General features: G+C 42.6%; 1 protein-coding gene across 3 annotated transcripts in view; it reads left to right on the top strand.

The window, feature by feature from the left end:
- The window catches only part of SYK (spleen tyrosine kinase), a 95,742-nt gene that overhangs the window by 74,382 nt on the left and 6,787 nt on the right, over positions 1 to 14,573 (top strand). For all 3 annotated transcript variants that reach the window (XM_011948009.1, XM_011948007.1, XM_011948008.1), the window contains 4 exons: positions 2,354 to 2,563; positions 3,532 to 3,721; positions 12,700 to 12,840; positions 13,481 to 13,593. In XM_011948009.1, coding sequence (XP_011803399.1) covers positions 2,354 to 2,563; positions 3,532 to 3,721; positions 12,700 to 12,840; positions 13,481 to 13,593 — 654 coding nt within the window. The remainder of the gene's footprint in view (positions 1 to 2,353; positions 2,564 to 3,531; positions 3,722 to 12,699; positions 12,841 to 13,480; positions 13,594 to 14,573) is intronic.

The following is a 14,573-nucleotide window of genomic DNA, read 5'->3' as shown; positions in this document are numbered from 1 at the left end:
ACACACACACACACACACACACACACATTAAAAGATTAGCCAGGCATGGTAGTGCACACCTATAGTTCCAGCTGCTCAAGAGGCCAAGAGGTCAAGGCTGCAGTGAGCCATGATTGCATCACTGCACTCCAGCCTCAGTGACAAAGCAAGGCCCTGTCTCAAAAAAAGAAAGAAAAGAAAAGAAGAAAAGCATTATATTTGTATAATACCATCCCAACACTACTACTGTTAACTAAACACTACTGTTAATTAACCTTATAGTATATATTTTAGATCTTTAGTTGTACACGCACATGTTACTTAATTAAAATGAAATCATTCCATTATAACCATACAGTGTTTACATTTATTTTCTTTAATTTTATAGTTATGTCTCATTTTTCTTACTGTGAAAAATATTGATTCCAAATATGATTAGTATAATTATTTATTGGCTTTATCCTATGATTTCAAATAACAATACATATTATACAACAGTTAAAATTGCTAAATTTCTAAAATATCTTTGTATTTCTGTTTTTTTGGTCTTTAGAAAGTATCCAACACGGAATATACAAGTAAAACTACTGGTTTCTAAAGTCTTTTCAAAACACCCTCTCTTTGAATTGGTATGATACTAATACGAATGTGGTTGGATTTAGTAGCTTCATGGTATTTCAAATTTAAGGAATTTTTGTAAAAAAAAAAAAAATTTATGAGTAAGCAATTTATATAATTCAAGTAGGTTAAAAATATAGACAAAAGTATACACAGACATGCATGCTTTCCGGCCAGGTGCCATGGCTCACATCTGTAATCCCAGCACTTTGGGAGCCCAAGGCAGGTGGATCACCTGAGGTCTGGAGTTCGAAACCAGCCTGACCAACATGGTAAAACCTTGTCTCTACTAAAAATACAAAAAATTAGCTGGGTGTGGTGGTGCACACCTGTAGTCCCAACTACTCAGGAGGCTGAGACAGGAGAATCGCTTGAACCTGGGAGGAAGAGGTTGCAGTGAGCCAAGATCACACCATTGCACTCTAGCCTGGGCAACAAGAGTAAAACTCTGTCTCAAAAAAGAAAGAAAGAAAGAGAGAGAGAGAGAAAGGAGAAATGCTTGCTTTCCAATCTGTCCCTTCCGTTTGTTTTTGTGCATGTGCATCTGTGTGTATATACATATATACATATATACACACACAGATACACATACATGTATGTACGTATGCACACACAAACGTACACACATATGTATACATTCACAAGTATATACATAAGCACATGTATACACACAATCAAAATTGGTTGTGATACTTATTTTAAAATATGTTTGTATATCACAGTCATTTTGTACAATGAACAAAAATGTTTCTGTGTTAATCATAAGCTCCTTCAGTTTGTGAAAGGTTGTGATCTTTATTCTCTGCTTAAATTTGTGAATTAACATAGACATGATGGTGGACATAATTTCAACTAGAGAGTTTGGGGAGAGGAGAGGCTCTCTCGGTCAATTTTGCAGAATTATATCTTTACAATACTGAGTCTTTCAATCTAGAAACACAGCCCATCCCCGCGTTTACCAGGTCTTCTTCAGCCTCTCTCAGGAGAGTTGTTTACCTTTTCAAAGCATTACATTTAAATGTATCCTTTTAAATTCTGCACCTAGAAATTCACTTTCAACGTTTATGAAAGGCATTTTATATTCACATTCATTACACATAATCTGAGATGGTGAATCCCAAGATGTTACAGGAATTCGTGCATGTCATCATTGGTGAGGTTTATTTACAAGTTATTTAAATATTTTACAGTTTAGGGTCTTTGCTTGGTTGGGACATTCTTCAGTACTGTTCTTCACCATTCTTTTTATTTTATTTTTTAGAAACAGGGTTTCCCTCTGTCACCCAGGCTAGAGTCAAGTGCCAAGAAGCTCACTGCAGCCTTGAACTCCTGAGTCCAAGTGATTCTCCCACCTCAGCCTCCTAAGCAGCTGGGACTACAGGCTTGCACTGTCACGTCTAGCTGATTTTTTTTAGAGATGGGGTGTCACTATGTTGCCCAGGCTGATCTTGAACTTCTGGCCTCAAGCAATCCTCCCCCTTCAACCTCCCAAAGTGTTGGGATTATCGGCATGAGCCACCATACCCAGCCCCCACCATTCTTTTTTAGTAATGGGGCATTACTCATTGTCTATAAAATTAGGGAATATAGGTTGGAAGGCCAGCCATCCATTACAGGTTTCTGAAGACACATTGTCACTCTGTGGCAGGTATTTCCATGGGACTGTTTCCACGTGGGGATTATGCTTCACAGGGGAAGATTATCTAGAAGTGAGGCATTTTGGAAAGTTTCTTGGGTGTTATGATTTCTCTTGCAGAGTTGTGAAAACAGTGGCTGTGAAAATTCTGAAAAACGAGGCCAACGACCCCGCTCTTAAAGATGAGTTATTAGCAGAAGCAAACGTCATGCAGCAGCTGGACAACCCGTACATCGTGCGCATGATCGGGATATGCGAGGCCGAGTCCTGGATGCTGGTTATGGAGATGGCAGAACTTGGTCCCCTCAATAAGTATTTGCAGCAGAACAGGTATTGTCAGGTGCCCCCACAGGTCTGGAAGCTATCCCCTAAGGGACAGGGCCCATCACTGGATGGGCTGAGCAGCCTGATTTCCATGGGAAGCCTTCCCACCCTCCTATGCCTTCCCTTATTGGTCCATACTCAGGAACCTTGACAGAGGGACACAGTCTTTGGATTCAGCTCTGTTAGCTCTAGTTGTTCAGAGAAGAACTCATTCGACAGTTTTGTCTTTCTTTTCTTTCTGTACTTATTCAGTCTTGGCCTAGTGATAGACTCAGCCTCAGAATATCTTGACGGGGAATCTCCTTTCTCACTGGGAAGAACACGTTCTTTTTAAAGAAACATTTAAAATAAGGGCTTTTCTAAGAGGTGACAGTTATATCTTATCTGTTTGGCTGACCTTATGTTCTCATGAGTAATGACTTCCAAAAATATCAGTTGCTGCTAATTGATTACATCCATCAAGGGAGTAATCGTGTTCTCATCTAAAGCTGTTGTTGAGGTGAGGAAACTCACTTGGAGTAAGACAGAATGATGGCTACCGAGGAGCTTGTCTTGTTGGCTGTGCTATGTTTGTACTTAGATTGTGTCTTTAGTCTCCATGGAAGGGAGGTGTTCTTACCCTTTATAGGTGAGAAACTGAGACTCAGGGTTAGTTCTGTGACCTGTGCAATACTGGAACAAGGATTTAAGGTGGTGCCTGGCTGTCTATGAACCAGGCCTCACCACTCTGTTATACTGCTTGTCTTGTAATTCCAAGCATGCCAGGAAACTCAATCCCATTGAACACCAGGAGAATATGGCATTCAGTCCTGAAGAGCTATATGCTAACAAAGTTATTTGTCACCACTTGTGAGTTTTGTTGTTTAAGAAGAGGGAAGGAGTAGATGCACCTACTGCCTGCATGAGGAGCATGGTTGTTTGTTGTGAAATGGGTCATTGTCTGTTACAGCTGATGAGATCGTTGTGACTTTCAGACATGTCAAGGATAAGAACATCATAGAACTGGTTCATCAGGTTTCCATGGGCATGAAGTATCTGGAGGAGTGCAATTTTGTGCACAGAGATCTGGCCGCAAGAAATGTGTTGCTAGTTACTCAACATTATGCCAAGATCAGTGATTTTGGACTTTCCAAAGCACTGCGTGCTGATGAAAACTACTACAAGGTAAGTACAACTTAGCTAATATTCAGAGCAGCCAATGGTAAAAAATACAAGATAAATGTATGTTTTCTTTATTTTACTATTGGTATGGTTTCAAAAAGCAATTTTGCTACTTAAAAAATAACTATGTAAGAAATGTTCTTATAATCTTTGATTTTACTGTTTAAAAAATAAAAATAATATATCACACCTTGAGATTTACTCAGTGTAGTATATTCTAAATTATGTTTCATGGAATGATCAGGAATCGAGGTATTAAGTGATGATTCGTTTTGAAAAAAGAAGAGTGGGATTCCTTCATTAAGTTAGTTTCAGAAGTTTGGATTGGACAGCTTGATTCTTGCAGGATTTCCCCAAAGCCCTTTTCATGCTACTCAACATTACAAATCTCAGTAGAGGGTTTTGCTGCATTGCATCTCTCAAACCAGATTCATCCGTGACATCCTTTTCTGATAGGACATTTCATAACATCTGGTGGAACACTGTTCCACAGCCTGGAGCTGTTGGAGCTTGGAGCTCCAGTATTGCAGCTTGGAGCTATTCCAAAATCACCTTCTAATGAACACCTATCTACACATGTAGAAGTTAGGAAGTGAAGATTTATCAAATAAACTCACCATCTGTGTATGTCCGCTATAGATGTAGAAATTGTTTTATTGGCTTAACTCGTATCCTGAGGAGTTGAGGTGTCAAAAAATAAATACAGTGCTGGAAAGAAGAGATCTAGATAGTTATGTGACTGAAGCTAAAAGAAATCTATGCCCCTTAGTTTGCTGAGGCAGAGATTATCAAGAATTAAGGGTGGACTTCTAGCAAAACATAAAGTAGAAACTAGTTCTAGGTGCAGGCTTGGACCTCCTAAAAAATAATTTCACAGTGACCAATCCCCTTGCTAATATGACTTGACCCCTCTCTGAACCCTCAAATGAACTGATAACAACCAAAAGAAGAAAAGATAAGAAAGCTCCATCTTCATATTAACTCATCCATGGTGTATACCTAGGGTCTGTGTTGACCAACTGGAAAATGTGATGGGATTGGGCCCCACTGAGTCAAAGAGGGTGCTGAAGGCAGGTTGACAACTCTGCTGGTCTCTGGTGAAGTCCACATGCTCAGAAATAGATGGCAGACCCTGAAAATCTACCTAGTGGATGGCAGATGGGGTCCTGAGTTTCAAGCCCTGCAGTGGTCAGAGACTCCACCCTGAGTGACAATACCCACCCACTCACCTTTCCCTAAGAGGCAGTCCATGGACCAGTAGGTGATGGGGAACGGTGGACCTCAGCCACCAAAGGGACTGCATGAAGGGTGAGCCACAAGAGCCAAGCTCTCAGGCAGGCAGGCGGACTCCACCATCTTGAGCACAAAGGCCAGGCAAGAGTACAGCAGGGCTCAGGCTGGCCCTCCTCGCCCCATTCTTCATACAGTAGCTTCCCAGAAGGAAGTGCCTTCAGAGGTGAACCACTGTGAGAAGGGCATCAACATGGGCCTGCATAGAGACAGCAGGGAAATGGAGCAAGGGAGACAGCAGCCTAGGATGAGCAGCATGGGACATGCTGGAGAAATAAGCCTGTTGTAAAGCTGGATGTACCTCATCATGATCATTAGACAGAAGAAGACAGCCTGTCTGAAACAAGGACACAGATGAGATAGAGAAGATGAAACATGGATGCTGGTCACTTTATCCACTGCTGTATAACAATCGCCTGAAACTTAGTGCGAAAAACACCACCAGGTGTTGGTTTCCTTGCCATCCTGCTGTGTGGGCAGGGCCGGGTGGGCAGGGTTTAGTGCGTCTGCTCACAACAGGGGGTTGTACGGTGGCCCGAGGGACAGGAGGACCGTTTCCACTCTGCTCACTCACGCTACTCAGCCACTGAGCAGCTGGTTAGACACGGCCCATGCTGGAGACCTCTGCGGGGCTGTCAGCCAGCTCACCTGCACACAGCCTCTCCTTGGGGACCTTGGGCTTCCTCACAGCATGGCAGCTGCAGGCTGAGAGCAGTTACCCAAGAGGCAGGAAGTGGGGGCTGCCAGGCCTATAAGGCCGGGCCCAGAAACTGCCTCAGGGTCACTTCCACCTGATTCTGTTGGTCAGAGCAGTCAAGGCCGCCAGCTTCAAAGGATGGGATAGATAGAACCACCCTTGTGAGGAGAAGCATCAAAGAGTCAAAGAACATGGGGCCAATTCTAAAACCACCATAGATATTAAGCAGCATACCATTAAAAAGCAAACTAGAGTAAACTAAAAAGTAAACCAAAGTTGTCTTTGGACAATCAATGAAGAAAAAAGCCACTACGGAAATAAAAGCCATGTTGGAAGCAGCAAAAACAGACCAAACTACTGAAAAGACAGGGTAGTGGAGGATTTCTTTATGAAAAAAAAGGAAAGTGAAATGGAGAATAAAAAGTAGGCCGAGAGCGGTGGCTCACACCTGTAATCCCAGCACTTTGGGAGGCTGAGGCGGGCGGATTACCTGAGGTCAGGAGATCAAGACTGGCCTGGACAACATGGTGAAACCCCGTCTCTACTAAAAATACAAAAATTAACTGGGTGTGGTGGTGCACACCTGTAATCCCAGCTACTCAGGAGGCTGAGGCAGGAGAATTGCTTGAGCCCGGGAGGCAGAGGCTGCAGTGAGCTGAGATCCTGCCACTGCACTCCAGCATGGCCGACAGAGCAAGACTCTGTCTCAAAAAAAAAGAATAAAAAGTGAAACAAGATCAAAGAAAACTTCTAGCTGTGGAAGCAAATGAACTCTGGCACTCGGGGAACCACTCGTGGCAATGTGTATTTGTGCAGCATCATGACTGAAAACACAAGTGCTCTTTGATCCAGCAGCTCCTTCCGGGAGCAAACACACACATCTGGTAATGTGCATTCTAGCACGGGCTGCCGTAGCAAAAATCTGGAAACTGCCTGACAACTGTTCCACAGAGTTTGGTCCAGGCAGTCACAGCAGATTCACAGCAAGCTCACAACGCAGCCCTTTTAAAAGTGACTTTATTTGCATGTGCTGACCTAGAAATATGTCTACTATACATGATTAGGCAGAAAAATTTAAAAGTACAGTGCAAAAAGAATATGCCCCTAGCTTGTTGACCAGAAAAAAGTAAATACTACCTATTTATGCATGTATCTAGGTTATTCTGGAGAGAGGCTAACTTTCATTGCACTTAGGATTTGTCAAAGGTTTACTTTTTTCATCAGTTCGGAATTCAGAAGAAACTTGAAATAACACACATAGCTGTATTGTTCATGACTTGTAAGATCAACATTTTAAAATAGCACACAAGGTGATGGAAACAGAAGTATAATCAGTCGTGTCATTTGGAAGAGAAATGCCAGGGCACCTTATGGTCTCCAGACTGGTGTCCTGAATGTCTCCTTGTGATCCACCATAGTGCCATGAAATCAGTTTTCACTGAAATCATGTCCCTCCCTCCACCGCAATGAGACCTCACACAGGTGACATCAGCAGAAGATAACAAGACTCCACAGTGTGCCCCCGAATCCCAAACCCAGCAGAGAGGGTTTTGCTATACAGTTTTGACCTCTGTACTATCACTTGCTTTTTAAAATTAGGATATTAGAAAGCTTAGATCATTTTTTAATGATGCTAGCAAATAGTGTATGCTAAAATAATTGACCTGGGAGGAGAACTGATCAAGGTGGACAACTAAATGCAACTAGTATATGCTCCTCCATGGAGAGGGACCAAAATAACAAGTACATATTCACACTTCCAGTAGATGATCTAAGAGAGGACACGGATGCAACTGAGGAGCGACAGGAAGCACGAAAAGCAAAGCAGAGGGAAATGAGGCAGCCTGCTTGGCCAGGAATGATTGGGGAGCTGGAAGAAGCTTCCAGATGTGGGGAAAGCATAAGTGAGAGATCCCCAGGGCTCCACATTCCAGCCAAGGACTTCTACAATCCTAGCGACAGGAGAATCCCTCAACTCACGTGGGCCTTAAGACTACCACAGGGAGCTGCCTAGGGATCACACAGAGGCATTGTTCCATAGAGGGAACTCACACTGAGTCCCACAGGCTTCCAAGCTCTGAGTCACTGCGGCTTGGTGCCATACTGAGAACTAAGCCCCCAAAGGACTGCATCTTGCCCTGGGACTATTGCTGATGCTGCCACCACCAGGCCAAGGACAGAGAGGAGAGTGGACACGTCCACACACCCCAGGGACAGATCCCCCTGCTGCTGCAGGCTGCTGTGGGACTGAGACACGAGCAAATCCCACCCCCTATAGCTGCCTGCCTACAATGCTCCCCCTGAGAATGGCCCCAGCCTCCCCAGGAGCAGGCCCATAGCCAGCGCCATTCTGAGAGCCAAGCTTCCAAAGGTCTGTGTCCTTCCCTGGGCCAGGGCTGATGCTACCACTGCCGGGCCACACAGGGAGAAGAGAGGCCAGGCACTTTCACCTACCACAAAAGCAAATCCCACCATGACTGCTGAGGGCTGCTGTGAGACCAGGGCTCAAGGAGACTGCATATCCCACAGCTACCTGCCTACTCTGCACCTATTGAGAGTGGCCCTACCCTTTCTGGTGGCAGGCCTTCAGGGCAGCCACTCCTGGCAACCTAGAGACCACCCCTCCCTGGGTTTGGTTCTTTTTAAAAGAACCAGACAGAAATTCTGGAACGAAAGATTCATTGAATGCAATAAACAATACATCCCAAACTTCACCAATAGACTAGGTCAGGCAAAATAAAGAATCTCAGAACTTGAAGACAGATCTTTTGAAACAATCTACTCAGACAAAAATAAAAAGAAAAGAATAAAAAAGAACTAGACAAAACGCACAAACACAGCAAGGAAACAATGAAGCCACAAAAGCAGAGATTTATTGAAAACAAAAGGACACTCCACAGAGTGGGAGCGGGCCTGAGCATAGGGGTTCTAGAGCTCAGTTACAGAGTTTTCTGGGGTTTAAATACCCTCTATATAGACAACAGAATAGTATTCAGCCTTCAAAAGGAAGGGAATTCACTACCATATGCATGAGCCTGGAGGACATTATGCTGCGTGAAATTGAGACAGGAGAATAGGGCCTGGAGGCAGGGAACCTAAAGACTTCTAGAACTAAATCGAATGGAAACACTTCAGATATGACAGGAAGTATCCTCTTCATTTACACAGGGCATACACTCAGTAAATGACTTTGTAATGTTACTTCATCCTCTTCATTTACATAGGGTGTACACCAAGTAAATAACTTTGTAATTTCACTTTAGCCTCTTCATTACATAGAGTGTACCCCAAGTAACCAGTGAACACCTCTAGAGGGTGAATAAAAAAGAATGAGCAAACCGTTCATGATATATGGGGCAGTGCAAAGCAACTGAATATTTAAATCATCAATATTCCCAAAGGTGAAGAGAAAATCCTATTTAATGAAATATGAGATCAAAAGTTCCCAAATCTAACAACAGACCTAGACATCCAGATACAGGAGGCCCAAAGGTCCCCAAACAGATACAATGCAAAATCATCTTCTCCACAGCACGTTACAATCAAACCACTTAAAGTCAAAGCAAAAGCAAATATACTAAAAACAGCAAAAGAAAAGCTTCTAATCACCCATAAAGGAACCACCATTAGACTAACAGCGGACTTCTCAGCAGACACCTTACAGTCCAGGAGAGAAGGGGATGACATTTTCAAAGTGCTGAAAAAAAAGTACTGCCACCTGAGGAGACCATGTCCAGCAAAACTATCCTTCATAAATAAAGGAAAAATAAAGCCTTTCCCAGGTAAGCAAATGCTGAGGGAATTCATCACCACTAGACTAATCCTAGAAGAAGTACTCAAATGAATCCTAAACATGGAAGTAAAAGGACAATATTTACCATCATAAAAATGCACAAAAGTATAAAACTCACTGGTAAACCAAACATACAAATAATCCTGTTAAGTAGTGGGCTAAGAACATAGATAGACATTTCTCAAAAGATGATATACAAATGGCCAACAGGTATATGAAAAAATGCTCAATATCACCAAATAGCAGGAAAGTGCAAATTACAAACACAATGAGATACCATCTTATCCCAGCTAGAATGGCTATATTAAAAAGATTTTTTTTAAATGCTGGCAAAGATGCAGGAAAAAGGGGAACTCTTATACACTATTTGTGGGAATGTAAATTAGTATAGTCACTATGGAAAACAGTAGAGAGACTTCTCAAAACAAAAACAGGCTGGGCACAGTGGCTCACACCTGTAATCCCAACACTTTGAGAGGCCAAGGTGGGTGGATCATGAGGTCAGAAGATCAAGATCATCCCAGCTAACACGGTGAATCCCTGTCTCTACTAAAAATACAAAAAATTAGCCAGGCATGGTGGTGGTCCTGTAGTCCCAGCTACTTGGGATGCTGAGGCAGGACAATGGCATGAATCTGGGAGGCAGAGCTTGCAGTGAGCCAAGATCACGCCACTGCGCTACAGCCTGGGTGACAGAGCTAGACTCCATCTCAAAAAAAAAAAAAAAAACTACACATAGAATTACCATAAGATCCAGCAACCCTACTATTGGGTATTTATCCCAAGGCAAATAAACTTGTATCAAAGGGATACATACACTCATGTGTTTATCATAGAGCTATTCACAATAGCAAAGATGTGGAATCAATGTAAGTGGCCATCAATGGATGAATGGGTAAAGAAAATGTGGTGTGTATATATATATGTGTGTGTGTGTGTGTATACACATATATACATGTGTGTATGTATGTGTATATATACACATATATACACATAAACACACACACATATGTGTGTATTATATATATACACACATATATAGTATGTGTGTGTTATATATATACACACACAAAATGGAATACTATTTGGCCTGAAAAAGAATGAAATTATGTCATTTACTGCAACATGGATGGAACTGGAGGTCATTATGTTAGATGGCATAAGCCAAGTACAGAAAGACAGATGCCACACGTTCTCACTCATGTGTGGAAGCTAAAAAAAAAAAAAGAGATTTCATGGAGATAAGGAATAGAATGATAGATACCAGAGGCTAGGAAGGGTGTCTAGATGGGAGTGGAGATGAAATAGGTTGGTTAATGGGTACAAACATACAATTAGACAGAACAAATGAACTCCAATATTTGATAGCAGAGTGGGGTGACTATAGTTAGCAACATTATATTGTATATTTCAAAGTTGCTAGAAGAGAGGGCTTGAAATGCTCCCAACACGTAGAAATGGTAAGTACTCAAGGTACTAGACACCCCAAATACCCTGACTTGATCATTACACATTCCATTCATGTAACAAATACATGTACCCCATAAATATGTAAAATATTTTGTATCAATTAAAAAAATTTTAAAAAGAAATAATTGGAATTGGCTTAAAACTGTGGACAGATGCACATTAGTGCTTAAATATACTTATGAACAGCCCAGTATTTCTTGGATCATAATCATAAAGCAGTATTCAGACTTGACTTGTCTGTTGCCATCTGTATTCCCCATGAAGCTGTGTGTGACCAAAAGAAAAGATGAGAGGAGAAGACTAAAAGATGCAAAGATTTTATATATATAAATAAATATATTAAATATATATATTTAAAAATTTTTAAATAATTTTAAAGCTTTTAAGATTTAATAGTATCTTTAAAATTCAGACTAAACATACAGACACACACATACACATACACACACAGTATTTTGTGGCTCAGGATTTTATTTTTTGTTAAAGTTGTGATAAAATACATGTAACATGAAATTTGCCAGCTTAATCATTTTTTTATGTGTACAGTTTAGCAGTGTTAGGTACATTCATGTTGTTGTACAACCAATATCCAGAACTCTTTTCATCTTGCAAAACGGAAACTCTGTCCCCATCAAACACTAACTCCCCATTCTCCCCTCCCTGCTAGACCCTGGCAACCAGCATTGTACTTTCTGTCTGTATGAGTTTAGCTACTCTTGGTACCTCACCAGAACCATACAGTATTTGTCCTTTGGTGACTGGCTTATTTTGTTATGGGTGGAGGGTATCCAGCTTCTTGGCATCTTGTACAAAGAACTGGACAAAATGCACAAACACAGCAAGGAAACAAGCCACAAAAGCAGAGATTTATTGAAAACAAAAGTACACTTCACAGGGTGGGAGTGGGCCTGAGCATCAGGGTTCTAGAGCTCAGTTACAGAGTTTTCTGGGGTTTAAATACCCTCCATAGGTGTTCACTGGTTACTTGGGGTACACTCTATGTCAATGAAGAGGCTAAAGTGAAGTTACAAAGTTATTTACTTGGTGTACAGCCTATGAAAATGAAGAGGATATTTCCTGTCATATCTGAAGTGTTTCCATTCGATTTAGTTCTAGGAAGTCTTTAGGTTTCCTGCCTCCAGGCCCTATTCTCCTGTCTCAGTTTCACGCAGCATAATGTCCTCCAGGCTCATGCATATTGTAGTGAATTCCCTTCCTTTTGAAGGCTGAATACTATTCCCTTGTCTATATAGAGGGTGTTTTGTTTATCCACTCATCTGCTGAAGGACACTTGGGTTACTTTCATGTTTTGACTATTGGGAATAATGCTGCTATGAACATGACTGTACACAATTTTATGCTTTTCTTTTTTTTTTTTTTTTTTGTTTTGAGATGGAGTCTCTCGTTCTGTCACCCAAGCTGCAGTGCAGTGGTGTGATCTCAGATCACTGTAACCTCTGCCTTCTGGGTTCAAGCAATTCTCTTGCCTCAGCCTCCCAAGTAGCTGGGATTACAGGCACCCACCACCACACCTGGCTAATGTTTGTATTTTTAGTAGAGACGGGGTTTCGCCATGTTGGCCAGGCTGGTCTTGAGCTCCCAATCTCAAGTGATCTGCTCTCCTCAGCCTCCCAAAGTGCTGTCCCTCCCAAAGGGATTACGGGCATGAACCACTGCGCCCAGCCCACAATTTTATTCGTAATGGAATTTCTCCCTCTGCTTTGCTTTTAGGCCCAGACCCATGGAAAGTGGCCTGTCAAGTGGTACGCTCCGGAATGCATCAACTACTACAAGTTCTCCAGCAAAAGCGATGTCTGGAGCTTTGGAGTGTTGATGTGGGAAGCATTCTCCTATGGTCAGAAGCCGTATCGAGTGAGCCACTCCTGTTTCATTTTCTCACTGTGGGGCCATTAGAACAGATAAGCACCAGACTGTCTTTACAGGAACCTGAAAATCCTAAAATCTGAGCACCTCTCTGAGTCTCCCATTATCTTTTACCAGTAAGCAGTTAATGTGCCCTCAGTCTATTCCAAACTGAGGACGAAATATGTGATGCTCACTGAAGAGTGTGTTTTCCCCATTGTGTGTCAACACACGTAAATATACACAAAATATAACCCAGCTCATTATTCATTAGAGTTGAAATGGAAATCATGACTCTTTACAGTATCTTAGTTACATTTTTTAGATCTTTTAATTAAAACATATATACCAAAAAGGGCACAACTCTTAGCATGCAGCACAGTGGTTTTTCCACAAATGAAACATACCCGTGAAATCAGCCCCCAGATGAAGAACAGAACCCCAGAGGCCTGTTTCCTCTGCACACACAGCCTTCCCCACAGCTGACCCATCTGACTCCAGCATCACCGATTAAGTGCTCCTGTTTTTATACTTCAGATAATTGAAATCATACAATGTGTACTCCTCCCTGTCTTGGAGTGGCTGTTTTGTTTTGTTTGGCTAACACCTTTTTAAAACAAAAAGCTTATGCATCTCTTGCATGTTGTAGGGGATGAAAGGAAGTGAAGTCACCGCTATGTTAGAGAAAGGAGAGCGGATGGGGTGCCCGGCAGGGTGTCCAAGAGAGATGTACGATCTCATGAACCTGTGCTGGACGTACGAGTGAGTACCTAACACTGTCTGCGACGTATTTAAATGCTCTGGAGACAGGTGAAATGGCTGGGCGTCTGAAACAAGCATAAAGTTCACCTTTTCATGCATCAGGAATGTGCCCCCTTTCTAAACAAACAATGGTGGGGGCTGGTCCTGCTTTAAGAGACCTTGCTTTCTGGCCCATGCACTTACATGTGGTAGAGCCTAAAGAGCAAGTTTAGATGGGGACTCTAACACAAGTGTCCAAATTTAAATGTTGATAATGGTGGAGATATGGGGCAAGGGCAGTCAAGCTAAAAAGGTGTTTGTAAGAGTTTGGGGCTGGATGCCGTTTCTGGCTTATAGAGGATGGTAGAAGTACTCGGTAGGGGATGTTATACTTTCCTGACTCCCTGATGACCATGAGCAGTGAGGGTGACCTCAGAATCTACCTCGTCCTTGAAGTGGTGGCTTCAGTCCACCCTGACTGCCCTCATACGTCTCGCTTAGTGGATCCCAGGTGCTGTTATGCTTGTAAAGTACACCTGGCATTATTCTCAGGTGATGCTCAGGGCAGCTGAGCAGGGAAGGAAAATGCATTGTCACTGAAAATTAGGAGTACAGCTTTGCCAGGCTCAGCAGCCTGCTTGTGCGTGCGTAGCACCGTGACCCCAAGCTGCCATCTCCAGCTCCCTGGTACTGAACTGTGCACACAGAGCCCATGCAGCTTAGAATCGACGTGGTTTGTGATCAGGAGGACATCACAAATCCTGGCCATGGATTTGATGCTTTGTGGAATCAGCTTTGCCCTCAGATACAGCTGACATTGCCAGAGCCTCTGAAAGATGAGGGCTATTTCTTTTTTTTTTTTGAGACGGAGTCTCACTCTGTCGCCCAGGCTGGAGTGCAGTGGCCGGATCTCGGCTCACTGCAAGCTCCGCCTCCCGGGTTCACGCCATTCTCCTGCCTCAGCCTCCCGAGTAGCTGGGACTACAGGTGCCTGCCACCTC

Source organism: Colobus angolensis, unplaced genomic scaffold, assembly GCF_000951035.1.
Source record: "Colobus angolensis palliatus isolate OR3802 unplaced genomic scaffold, Cang.pa_1.0 Scaffold272, whole genome shotgun sequence".
Taxonomy (NCBI): Eukaryota; Metazoa; Chordata; class Mammalia; order Primates; family Cercopithecidae; genus Colobus; species Colobus angolensis.
This window is presented reverse-complemented; position numbering and strand designations above follow the sequence as displayed.